This window comes from Vanellus vanellus (genome assembly GCF_965231255.1).
Source record: "Vanellus vanellus genome assembly, chromosome: 1".
NCBI classification, from domain to species: domain Eukaryota; kingdom Metazoa; phylum Chordata; class Aves; order Charadriiformes; family Charadriidae; genus Vanellus; species Vanellus vanellus.
Window position 1 is genome coordinate 218,220,138 of NC_138905.1, and position 13,810 is coordinate 218,233,947.

Sequence of the window (13,810 nt, forward strand, 5' to 3'; positions counted from 1 at the left end):
ACAAAATGCCTTGAAATCCTGGAGCGGAGTGGACAGTTGCCTCAGCACCAGAAGTTTAATTACACTCATAAACAAACGGGGTTTATATTTATTGACATAAATAATAATTATTATTTCTACGTTAGTGATATTTGCGTAATTGATGTATGTTTTAAAAATAGGTAAACAGATTATTTGTATAAAGGGCATTGAATTATGCAGACCTTGCTTTTAGGACATGATCTCTGAAGGTGAAAACATGTGACCTTCAATTAGTAATGTTGACACAAGTTGCACCACTCTTCCCCCGTCCCTGCTGAAAGGGGATGGTTTTCAGAGGATTTCATGCTACAGATTCGTTACCGGCAAGGATAGAAAATTCAGACCTCTCTTTTCAGGTTTTGTCTTGCTTCATTGTTTAAACCTTTCCCTATAACATTTGTAAAAAGGATGGGTTTAAAAGCTAATGAGCTTTACATCTTCTTCTGATCCAGCAGAGGAGTTCGTATGTCACTACAGAGTTATCAAATCACATAAATGAGAGTTTCACAACACTGCAAAATGCGTTTCGTTATGAAGAACGTCTTTAGCACTTCACTGCTACCTAAATCATGCTCATCGTGAACCTTCTGTTTTATCTACCCATATCCTTATATCATATGCTTTTCCCAGACGTTCCCCGTAACCTGCCTTCTAAAGCAAATGCGGATTGTGAAAACAAGGCTTAGCTCCTCACCAAACTCAGCCCCGTAGCTCTGTGCAGTGCTTCTCTGCTGTGCTGCTTTTCTGGAAAGATCTCTCTGAGGCTGGAAATTGCCTCAGATGAGCCAACTTGAAACGGGAAAATCCCAGCTAAGACAGATTTTTAATTATTAAATTTTCTATTAATATGTTGAAGGTCAGTGGGACTGCCCCGGTTTTCAGGAAGCTCTGAGCAATTTCACCTGATCTTATATTTTAGCACTAAATCCATATTTATTAAAGGATTTAGCAGGCAGGTCAGAAGCAGCTAAATCTGATTCTGCATCACATGAATGCTAAAGAAAAATTTTCATCTGCATTGCTCTTCTCTAAGCTGGAAAGCTTTAAACTGTTGTCAAGCCAATTTTTGGATTTCGGGACAGGGTAAACATGTAAAAATGGATTTGCCATAAATGAAGCACAAATTGACATCCTTATCCCTTTCCCAACCCAATTCTTTAACATAATGTGAAAATAATATGAAATTCTGGCTTATGCCACTTCCCGTGTTGGAAGCTCCCGTGTCTGTTATATCAATTAAAAAGGGCCGTGAACAAAGCGTTACGCTGGTGCCCAGTGTTTCATAGGTTTCTCTTCCCACTTTTCTTCTGAAATATCAAAGACAACATAGCAGACTTCTTATTCTTAAGGGGACGGATTTGGGCTAGTTTTTAGCAGGATATGCACACGCACAGACAGAAAAAAGGCAAGAATCAGGTACAAGGTTTTTATTTGTATGAGTAATTGCTTTAGTATTCTTACTTCTGAAGTGTTCTTAATGGACTGTGACCTCCTTACACCTGGCACAGGGCAAACGCAGAACAAAAAGGATAATCTTGGCCTCAGATTGCTGAGATTCTTAAGCATTAAGTGAACAGCAACAGACAGAGACATGCTGATGGAGGTAGAATAAAATCAGAATACAATTTTGGTCAATGCAATATGGAGAAGTTTAGGCATATCAGCAGCCACTGTCAAGCTTTTGGGTAGGTTTCAAGGCGGATTAGGATTTTTAAGAGAGCCTTGAGGAATTCTGAAGCAGCTTTTACAGACCAGAGGGAAATCTGTTCCCAAATCATGAGGGGAACATGAGAAAAAAAAAAAGCCATTTGTCTAAAAACTAGACTAGCTGGCAGTTGAGGCTGCCCTCAGGGGATGGTTCCCAGTGGGGGTGAGCAGTGGTGGAATAGAGCAGGTCCTGAAACTGAAGATGAGTCATTTCTTTTTTGATTATTTGCATTAAAAAAAAAAAAAAAAAAACAAAAAAAAAAACACAGAATCCTCTTGGAATGGCATTATCCTTTTCTAAGAATAATGTTTATGATGCACCGGACAGCCCTGGGTTAACCAACCAGAACTCAACAGTGCCTTGAGCACAGTCTGCTCCAGAAGTTCTCCGTGAAAGAGGTTTCAGGTGAACCATCCTCTGGAGCTGCCTGTCTTTCCTCCTTGACCCACAGAGGGCAGCTAGGCTCGGTGCAGTTCTGCAGGTAAGAGCGTGACATAAGGCGAGGTGAAACCCAGGCGAGGGAACACACCAAGCCTAGACAGTAACAAGATGAAAACCCAGATGGTAGAATAGAAATGAACTTGATTCCTTAGATAAAACCCTGCATCCGTGGATCAATTAACGTCCATCAGTGCCCTCTGGTGAGCACAAGCGTCAGGGAGCAAAATATAGGGTATCACTCAAAGTCCAGGTATTTCCCACAGGGGTGCGTGGGCTGATTGTACCTTTTGAGGACAGTGAGCCTCATATTTGCTCTTGGAACTGGGCACCAGGTTTGCTCCAAAGATCCCCTTCCTTCCAGGAGCTACAGGCGGCTTTGAGAGCCGCGCGGAGAGATGAAGTACAACACAATGCACCTCTAGGAAAGGATAAGGAATGGCTAAGCTGTTCGTACAAACAGTGGAAGAGATTAAAGATGAAAGGAAATATTTAGTCACCTTTTGGGAACAGCTGGTGTGAAAATATTTAACGGGCAGGTCTTTTATGCACATGCACAGTGTTCTAACTACGCTTAAATAGGCAGGAGCAGTGCAGTGCAGCTGGCCAGTTTATGAACACCGTAAGAGGAGAATTAAAAGCTTTCCTTCTCATTTGCTCACACAGCTCAGATGGCGGCTAATCATGTCCTCTAATTTTAACAACAGAATTGGGAAATGTACCAAAAAAAAAAAAAAAAATGCAGCTTGTAATGAGACCAGAGGTGGCAAATTCTGTCCCTGGGACCGAACGACGAAGGAACGATTCACCTGCCCTTTTCTGTAAATCAGCTTTAGTCATCTTGAGCTGCCCAAAAAGACCTGTATTTAAGTGGAAACTTAACCTGAAATCCGTTTTGATCATTTCTTTGAGTGCCACCAGAAAAGTAAAAGCCACTCTGACTATTTAATCAGCCATTAGGAACCCGTGAGCGTGGATGAGCTCCGTGTTGGGAAGGGCCGGGGCGTGCAGCAGGATGTGTGTTGTAAGGCTGTTCAAATTGTATGGTTCCCATCCATTTTAAACTGGCAGCTAAATGGAAGATTTAGATTTGAGAGTTACTGGCTCCTGGTTCCCTGTCAGAAATAATTAAACTGCATTTTAGGGAGACCGTCCTAAGCACTTTGCTTCACAAGCATTTTTCACAGCTGAGGGTCTTTGTTACAGCTTTTGTGGCCTGGGCATCCAAACCGCCTCAGGTATCCATTATATATGAATATAATACAATATTCATAACCCAGAGCCCCCACTCTCTCGCAGGTGTGGGTGATGGTATGGCTGCCGTCTCAGCCGGGTGGGAGATGAAGCCCAAAACGTTCCCGGCCTTCTTAGGCTTAGGCCTAGCTTAGGTTCTGTTTGGTTCAAATCAGGCGGTGCGTCTCCCTGGCCGCGTGTGCAAAACCGTTCCTTGGCAGCATGTTGTCTGGGAAATAGTTCAGTCGAGATGTAAATGTCCCAGTGGGTTTTCCACCCCTTTTCGTAGGAATGGCTCCACAGAGATTCTACCTTTCAGAAAGTGGTTTGTTGTTTTTTTTTTTCTCTCTTCCCCATTTTTGAATGTCACTCCATTATCCCAGTTTCACACCTTTAAATAACTCCAAGAAGGCTTCTGACTCACTCAAAATAGCTTCCTTCTGTCCCCGCTTTTTTTCCCTGCACCACCAACCTGTAGATGTCTGACCTACTGACATTTCCCTGACTTGTGGACAGGGCACTAGACTGGATATCAGGACATCCAGGAGGTCCTGTGCTGTTGCAGAGTTCACGTATACCTATAAACCCATCACTTTACTTCTCTGTCCCTTGTTTGCTTTATCTGTCAAAACAAAATTAATATCTTATCATCAAAAATTAACCGCTGGTACTCAAACTCATTGATATTCTCAAACCAAAGATAAAATATGAATTAAACTATAGTAAAGTCCATAAGATGTTCACATGGACTTTGGAGTCACAAGGGGCCGAGTCCTCCAAGATGCCAATTTTCCTGTCCATCGCTGGAGGTATTTTTCTCTTTGGAATTTCAGAGCTTTGCAGTCAGCAGTGGAGGTTATTCGCAGTGCACGTCACTGGGCTGGAGGGTGCCAGTGCTATCCCCGATTTAGAGATGGGACCCTGAAGCTCAGAGCTGGGGAAAGGGACATAAAGAAGACGTGAAGTGACCGAGCTGGTGTTCTCTGGATCGCTTGGTGAACTGGGAGCCAGAAAAATTACATGTTATTTAGTATTCTGAGGTGCAAAGTTCAACACGTATGAATAAAGAATGTAAAGCAATAACCACAGGAGTTGTTTCAGCCCAACACTGGAGTAGCCCTGTGATGAAAGACTTCTGGGAAGCACCAGAGGCTACAACAATACTTTTCTAGTTTGGGCTTAAATACCAGCACCCTCAGACTTTGTACTTTCTCAATGTGTTTCTTCTCAGCTGGCTGAAATATTAGTACCATAAATCTAGCTTTTTATTTTTTATCTGCTGTTTCCTTTATCCTCCCCCAGACTTTGTTCATCAGGTCAACCAGAGAGATCTCATTTTTTTTTTTTTTTTTTTTTTCTAGTACAGCTTTATTGCTACATTAGCTAACTCACAGGTCCTGTGTGTTCACATGCCATCCTGACCGGCCCACGCTCCGTTGCAGTGCTGTCTGGCAGTTGGGGAAAGGGGTAGAAAACACACGTGGCTGCGCTCCAACCCTTTAGCGAGTCGATAATTGCCCATCCCTTATGTTCGTAGCGGGCACTGTAGTATGGTATTACCTCCCTCGCATCTAGGAGCTGTGAAAATCTGTGTCTCGATGCCAGATGCAAAGTAAAAACTTCTGACAGCAACTCAAGAGTCCTTCCCCAGTCATGTCTTAAGTGATAGTGTAACTCTGCTGACTTCCAATAAAGCTCATGTTAGATTCTCTTACATTTAGGCAGCAAATGGTATGTGCACATCCTCCGTCTAAGCACCCAAGGTGCCCAAATCCTTTAGAATGTTTGACTCTAAATGGGACGGACAAGTCCCTGAGTGTCTTAAGCCCATTTGGACTCCGAATTTCTTTCATTAGAGATTTAAATAGATAAGATGAAATATTTGAGAGGGTTTGGAGACATCCGAGATGCTGCAGCAAAAGGAATTTGAGAAGAAATTGTTTCACCACCGTGAGCTGTAGCGAGCAGGAGCTAAATATTTTGTTCATGTCTCGCTTGGAAAATGAGGTGTTTTCTAGACATGCAAAGCATTACTATTATTATTATCATAGCTACCACTGTCTGAAGAGCTGTGTGACCCTTGGAGACAAGAGTCCATTTCAGCGTAAAGGGCTGAAGACCTTCCAGCTCTCTCCTATGATGCAAAACCTTCCTCCTGGGGCTGAAGTGGATGGTCCAGCCCCATGGCGGGAGCCTGTCAAAAGCCCCCAAAGAGCTTAAGCTCCCCGTTACTGGCAGTATTAATTAGAAAAAGACTCAAGGCAACTTTAGGAAGGCTGAATTTCAGTCAGGTGTGATGTTAATGCAGGCTGAGTAGTTTTGAATATTTTATGTGCAGGCAGTGACCCGAAGTAAATGTCTTGTATAATACCAGTTGCTGCTCCACCACAAGGCTCAAGGCCTGAATCCCGCACTTCATATGCTCAGAAGCGCAAAGAGAGGCGCTGCCTGAGATATTAGTTTTGGGGGGTACATATGTGGGGGAAGAGAGAGAAAATGTGCTCTGCAGAGTACCCTGGTGCCCCTTTCTGGGCTCCCAGCCCAGCCCTGCTCGGCATTTCTTCCGTTCACATCTTCTCTCCACTCGCCCCAAAGGGAACCGTGTCCTTATCCTGTAAAATCTATAAAATGACTCAGTCAAGCAGGAGGCCTGAGTCCAAAACATTTGGGAAAGTTTGATCCAATTTAGATGCACCGGGCGGAAGTCAGAGACCCAAGAGCCTGAAATATAGTCTGAATTGCCTCTGCTCCAACTGGGGAGAGGGCAGTCGTGGCTTGTGAGAGATGGGAAGGGAGCAGTCGAGTGATGAGCCTGGAGAAGAAGAAATAGATTAATTGTATTTCATCTGCAGTATAACACCCCATCTGTATTTGGTTCTATTTTTTTCCTTGAAATCAGTTCTTTATAGTGATGGCAGTAACGGGCGTTTTAACGCCTGACTCCTGGGTACCTGTTCTCCACCAAATCTCCATTTATCCAGACAAATACAGTTCAGGTGAAAACATGAAGTGTCCCAAATTCATTCCAAGGGCATGCCAGGTTTTAGCCAAAAGCCTAGTGCTGGGCAAAAATATTATGCAGATCTGTGTCCTCACACCTACTGGGGCTCACGGAGGGTGGAAAGGCCAGCACCTGTCCCTGAGCTCCTCTCTTTTTTGGAGGTAAGTACCGAAAAATCCAGCTGTGACTCCATGCTTCCATTAACTCCAATAAGACTTGGGAACAAGCACCACCCTATAAACTCCAGCTCGTGTAGCTCACAAAAAGAGCATGGTGGTACCTCCGAATGCCTGAGAGGAGATTTTTAATGGGGTGGTCAGAGAACAGAGACGTCGCAGATGCACAGACTCAGCAGATATAGAAATATTCTGTATTAATTTTAAAGAGAGAAGAAGCATTTTAATGAATCCCGTCCCCAGAACTGTGGGTTAACAATCCATAAACAGGCTTTGCTGGCGCTTAACTTCAGCATCAGTAGTTTATCAGCACATTGTTTCTACGCTTAACCAGATTTTAATTAAATGTGACTTTTGTTCTGTTTATTGTATTGGAAGAGCTTTCCCTTTCAGATTGGGTGATCACAAAAGCTCAAGGAGTGCAAGGGAATTAGAAAGCAAATAGGAGGATCAATCACAGCAGACCTCTGGCAATCCATGTCCGTCCCTTTTTTTGGGATATACTTATTAGATTCTTATTGTCAGGAAGGATTAGTGGTATGAGCTCCAGGAATTCCTTTCATTGCCCCGTAAGGTGAGGTAGTGAAGTGTGGCTGCTTTTCTTAACAATAACGCTCTGGATTTCCCCCCCCTCTCCCTTCTCTCCACCCATATCCCTTCCTCTCTCTTCTCTCCCACAGAGATTTGTGCAGCGGACTGCGGAGGACATGGCATTTGTGTCGGAGGCACCTGCCGCTGCGAGGAGGGATGGATGGGCACAGCCTGTGATCAGCGAGCGTGTCACCCACGCTGCAATGAGCACGGGACATGCCGGGACGGCAAGTGTGAATGCAGCCCAGGCTGGAACGGAGAGCACTGCACTATTGGTAGGGAGAAAGAAAAACCGACTACTTTTAAAAGAATAATTGATGATCAGGGAGGAGAAAAGGTGCATGCTTAATTGAATATGTGTGACTTAGTGTAGCATGAGCACCTTTGTTCTTGGATTTCAAGTTCTGACATCATACATTTTCATGTGGGAACAAGACAAAATGTCCTTTCATTTGTTGATGACATGGCTATATATATCTATATATATTTTTTATTATCAGATGTGAAGTACACCTATGTGGGGTTTGATCTCGTAGAGACAAGCCGTCAAATGTCAGCTGGATGCTTTTAAAACCAACCCACTTTGCCTCTCTCGAAAGGTCTTTCTGTGGCCTCCAAGACTTCTCTCTCCTATGGCGACAGCATTTTCAGAAACCTGCATCTGATTTCAAGTTTTCTTTCCTTTTATTTGCTCCATTATTTGCTCTGCCACTTTGCTTGCCAGTATAAAAGAGGAAACTGCAGTCAGATGACTTCTGGCTGGTATTTAACTCTGTCTTGCTTATCCCTTGTCTGCTCTGCTACCCTTCTAACCATTTCATTTCCCTCTCTCTTTGGCTCTGTATTCCTCATGCACCTGGCACTTCTCTTGAGCTCTCAGTGTCATGCCTGTTATTATTATTATTATTAAGTTGCCATCAATATGCTGAAATCATGCAAAGAGGTGCAGTTCTCAGGTTAAGCAATTTGCAGCATCGTTAATGAACTGGCTTGGCTTTACCTTCCTCCTTCCTCCTTCATCTTACTTAACTGCTTGATGCATTTTCCCTTCTTCCTTTTTTCTGACTGTCATGCATTCAACCACTTTAGTCCCCAGTCCGTAGTCACGTTATAAAATCAGTAGCATTAAAACTCCCCAGATGCCATTTATTATACATTAATGGAAAACTGAATTAGTGAATCCAGTTCTGCTCTCAATAATGACTGCGTGGACCTGTAAAAAAAAAAAAATCGGTTGACTTTAGAAGAGTCATTCCAGAGTGAGAATTCTCCTCCAGTCATTGTATTTTAATCGGCTTCTTTTTAAAGACAAGAAAATGTTGCTTTCATTATGCCGTGATGCATATAAATCACCCTACATCAAAATTAACCCCTAGCAATACCTGGGCAAATGTCGGCATAGTTATCCGTGTGGATTATCAACTTAGATATATGTAGACATCACTTTTTTTTTGGCTTGAGCACCAGGTAAGTTTGCACACACAGAGGCAGACAGGAAATGAAGCCCAATCACAGTATTTTCATTCCAGCATTAGGGTAATGGTACAAACCGTATCTGTGGCTCAATTCTACTTATCATTTATTTATGCTAATGTCACCCTACCACATTATGGTCTCCACATGCATCCCCTAATGAAAAATATCTAGCTCTTAAAACTTCCTCTGTCTCATTAGACATTATATTCTGCTTTCTTTTCTATGTCCCTAGCAGTTTTCATTTCTTTTCATGAGGAAGGGATTAAAAAAAATCCCTCTCTTAAATGACTTTAAAATGACAAGAGAGTGGTCCTGTGTTAATTGGAATCCTGTGTTTCTACAATATTATTTTATAGCCTTGTGTTCAAGTACTTTGATTTGGAGAGCAACACAGATTCATGAAAGGGTTTTAAAAGAAAAAAAAAAAAAAAAGTACAGCAAAAGGCCCCAAATCCAGGGGACAATTTTATATGAAAGTCATTTATGTATGAAAAAAGCCCGATTCATACCCTCAGTGCCATGTTATTAGTTCTGCTGCAAAACCAAAATGCCACTAGTTCGGTATGTGATATTTCTCCACACAGCTGATATGCCCAGGCTGTTTTCGAACAACAAGCTTTTATCTTTCATGGTAATTAAATTTACCCCATTATTTGCGGTATTCCTCACTCTTAAGTATAAAGAGAAGCTGTTATCGTGGAAAAGGCCAGTACCGCAATGCTGTCAGCGTCGAGACTTTCCCGGTGCACACTATCATTCTGTGTGGTGCTACCTTCCTATTGCAGTGCTGCCTTGGTTTAGGAATCGTTCTTTAATACTTTGAGTGCTGGAGCGATCCTGTTTCTTTTCACTTCACCCCCCCCCACCAACTCATCTTCTCGCATGGTGATTTAGCCATGAATTTGTACGTAGTCTCATGCCTCCGAAGCTGTAAACTGTATTTCCTACGGAATATTTCATTGATAAATGTGTAGAATGTAAAGGAGATTTGGCAAAGTGATAAATATCCAAGAAAATTGAATAGCTTTAGAAGGAGTAATAAGCTAGTTATATTGGCACAGATGAAAGGACATTGACTTGGAATTACATTAAGTATGTGGAAAGCATTCCCCTTGTCCTTGTGTAATTTCCCTGCATGGCAACTTGTTCTGTTGACAGTAATTCCTTATATGTCTGTGTCATGGCCCGGTTTGCTTTAGCACTGACGAGCATAAAACCCCATTGCTGAAGTGATGCTTTAACGATCTTGCCGTGTGTGCAGGTAACATGGTAGAAATGGACGGTACAAGTAAAGGACACTTCTTCCATTCCCTGTTGAGAATGTTTGAGAGTAAGAAACCCTTTTGCTTTGTAGGTCGTAGGAGGCTCTTTCTTATGGTGTTAGAGGGAACTCTGATCCCAGTGGATTAATTTTGTTTGCTCATACAAAGAGTCATGTTACCGAATATACTAGCTCGATTGCTCACATTCAGGGATTTCAGTAGAGGAACCCCAGTTAATTCCCAACTGTTCATCATCCTAATTCAGCAAACTTAGCTCGTCCAGGCAAAAAAAGAAGACCAGAAAGTTGATTATATAACTGCAGGTATCCTGAGATCCAGCAGAATGGTTCAATCGATTTACTCAAATTCCTTAAATGAAAAAAAACCCACATGACAACAGCCACAATGCCAGACTCCTGTGGTGAGCTTTCCAGCATATTCCAAATTTGCCCCCAGTTAGAAACATTGCAAGAATTCCATTTTCTTCTATTCCGGCCCAAACCCATATCCACGGAGCGTGGTGGGTCTTTGGAGCGTTGAGTTTAAAGGAGATGTAAACCCTCTTACCGTGGGCTCTGAAAGGCCAAATTATGACTCAGCTCTGTGGTGGGCTCCTCTATGGGATTGATTCCCAGGTGGCACCACGGAAAATTTCCTGGCTTTTATGAACAACTCCCCAAATTTCCCAGGGCAGTAACAGCCTGGCCTCAAATTTGACACAGTTGCTGATACGGCCTGGATGGTGCCCCAGGTGCTGTGCGTCCCACCTGCAAAGAGCAACTTCACTCTTTGTATGTGGGCCGTGCACTGAGATTTTATGTGATATGTGAATCTCTCTGTATGATATTGGGGTTGTTCAGCCTGGAGAAGAGAAGGCTCCGGGAAGACCTTATTGTGGCCTTCCAGTCCCTAAAGGGGCTCCAGGAGAGCTGGGGAAGGACTTTTTACAAGGGCATGGAGTGATAGGATGAGGGGGAATGGCTTCAAACTAGAAGAGGGAAGATTTAGATTAAACATTAGGAAGAAATTTTTCACTCTGAGGGTGGTGAGCCCCTGGCGCAGGTTGCCCAGAGAAGCTGTGGCTGCCCCATCTCTGGAGGTGTTCAAGGCCATGTTGGATGAGGCTTGGAGCATCCTGGTCTAGTGGGAGGTGTCCCTGCCCATGGCAGAAGGGTTGGAACTCAATGATCTTCAAGGTCCCTTCCAACCTAAACTATTCTATGATTCTATGATATTTTACTAGCAACGAGCCTTCATCCTTTGATTCATATTAGGGTTATTCAGAAAAATAATGGCAGAGAGGACTTCCCTGTGTGGTGAAGGTGGGATGTTCATCATCCTTGAACAGCCTGGACACAAGACCAAAGCCATCCCTTGACATCCAGTTGCTGCACCCGAATACTACAGGGTCTCTAGAGGGCTGAGGGACCAGCAGTAAGCTCTCCAAACACGCAAAAATCTACCTTGCAGGGTTTTCAAAGCATCTCAGTGCCTAATTCCCATTGATCTCTTGCAAAAGCTACGTGCTTAACTCCTTTTGAAAATCTGGTCCTGGCACGCACTGGTGATGGAGGCAATACCCAGTGCCTGGACAGACAGGCAGACGGCTCGTCCCACGTGGGCTTCTGCTTGTGGCGCCAAGCGGCTGGTTTTTGTTTTTACTTAGCCAAACTCTGATTTTGGAGAAATCTGCCCCTTTAAGCTCGCCTTTCATCAGCCTCCTTGCATAAATAATCCCACATGTTCCGAATAGCCAGGGTTGTAATCGGTGCCTCTCGGCTTCTGCCGGAGCAGCTGGAATCCAGACGACGCACGTTACAGGTGGATCCTGATCTCTTTTCCCCGGCTTTCTAACATGTCACTCATGCCATTTAAATCCATAAAGCAGCTCGGTCCATGTGCAGCCCAATGTAAAATAAGCCCACCCGTGTCTGGTGAAGGTTCTTGCTGCCCTTGGCCCAGCAGAGCTGATAGCTCTCCGCAGCGCTCAGCATCATCTGCAGCAGAGGCTGAGCTGTGTTTGGCCCTCTGCCGCCAGCGCTGCCGGGGTGGGATGGGTATCTTTGGGCAAGAGAAGGCCACGGTTAGAGCAGTCAGTGGAAAATATGCGCGTGCTGCTTTGTTCCGACATGATTTTGCATCAAGCCGAAGGTAATCTGGCCTTAAGTGGTTTGGCAGCATATTTGACAGTAAATATGAAGCACAGATGAACTTCAAAGACAGTCTGTTTCCCTGCCCCTGTGGCATAAACCTGTGCTGTCACTGGTTCAGCAGTGAATGACTACTTTCTCCTCTCCTTCAAATTTGTGTGATCTCAGTTTAACTCCAGGGATGTCACTCAGTCCACTTCACCCCATAGGGAAGATAAAGGGAAAAAGATTTAGAAAAGATTTAGAAGATTTAGAAGAAGGAGACTGTACTGGGGAAAGAGTCCTACCCAAAGACCCACCCCCAGCATCTCACTTTCTTTCCTCTCTATGGGCAGAGAGAAATGCTCATGTGATCCTTCCCAATGTGTTTCAGACAAAACAAACCAAGTTAGCTCAGGCTGGTGAAATGAGAGGATTTTCAGACTGAAAAATGCTCACATGAGCTCCCCTCACAGCAGATCTGAAGGGATGGTGGTTTCCAGAAGAGGGGTTGTGACGTGGAGCTGAGTGTGGTGGCTTTGGGTGCAAAGGACACCTTAGAAAAGTAGTCCTACATAGTTCCTCAGCGTGTCCCACGTGCCCACAGGGTTTCCAAAGGAGTATCGGTAGATAATGATATTTTAATGCTGGAAATATAGCACGGGGATGAGACTGTACAGGGTTAGAGAAGAAAGATTCATGCTATCATGGCAGATTCCCATAGAAGGGCTCCGCTGGTTTTCAAATTACAAGAAAACGTTGACACATAACTGGCCTATGGTTGGCATTGGCAACTGCCACCATTGCCATCATCGGCACAGTGACTGCTGTCCGAGTTTCCAGGTTGGGCTGCTCTGGATGTCAGGATCCAGGAGACACCTTCCCAGGCTTCACCCATCGTCCAAGCGGATGGTGATGCCATCCTTCCCGCATCGCCACCGTTAAGACTGGAATCATTAGTTAATCTCATTCCCAGGCCTCGTAGCTGCCCCACACTAGGTTAGCTCTGATCCCCCCAGCCCTCTCCGCTTACTTACAAGAGTGCTTCAGAGGATGCGTTAGATTCACAGGACGGAAAAATAAGTCCTGCGAGGGCTGGGACCTCCCAGGTGGGCGGCATGTGTGAGAGAACCTGAAACACAAACCTCTTCCAAAGGGTACCGGGACACAACTGAGAGAGATGGCAGGGAGCGGGCAAGAGAACAAGGGACATAACGTTTAAGCAGGTAGTGTAAGATAGAAAGTCAAAACTCGGAGCCTTATATATTAATAGCGACCGGCTGCCGTTAGGACAGAGAGTGCCGCCTGCTGGCACGCATGAGGGCTCTCCGAGGCAGGACTGTGGCTTCGGCTTGTGTCTTTGCCACCAACTTTCTGTTTGACCCCAGAAAATTAATTAGAAGGTGGTTTTCCAAATTAATGTTCCATGGGAATTGGGCACCTGACTGCTCCCACTACACCTATAACTTTCTTTTTTTTTTTTTTCCTTTAACCCTCCTTGGAATGAGTATATTAATACTTACCTATCTGGTAGAGCTGCCATGAGGTTAATTTAATATTTGTAAAGTAATTTGATCTGGGGCTAGAGGACGCTGTATAAATGCAATGTATTACCATTAAGAAGATCCAGGGAAAAGCCTCTCCCAGTCTGGTAAGGTCACAGAACAGAATATAAGACGACCAGGTGAGGCGGAAGACCTTCAAACGACTCTTTTTCCTGATGAAAAGAAAAGCAGTCAGTAAAACAGAGGTAGACTGTTGCAAACGAGCAGAGC

At 44.1% G+C, this 13,810-nt stretch overlaps 1 protein-coding gene across 3 annotated transcripts in view; it reads left to right on the forward strand.

Annotated features, from left to right (window-relative positions):
- TENM4 (teneurin transmembrane protein 4) overlaps positions 1 to 13,810 on the forward strand; it is a gene marked incomplete at both ends in the record, with an annotated part of 373,229 nt that overhangs the window by 227,507 nt on the left and 131,912 nt on the right. For all 3 annotated transcript variants that reach the window (XM_082491556.1, XM_082491557.1, XM_082491558.1), the window contains one exon: positions 7,258 to 7,443. In XM_082491556.1, coding sequence (XP_082347682.1) covers positions 7,258 to 7,443 — 186 coding nt within the window. The remainder of the gene's footprint in view (positions 1 to 7,257; positions 7,444 to 13,810) is intronic.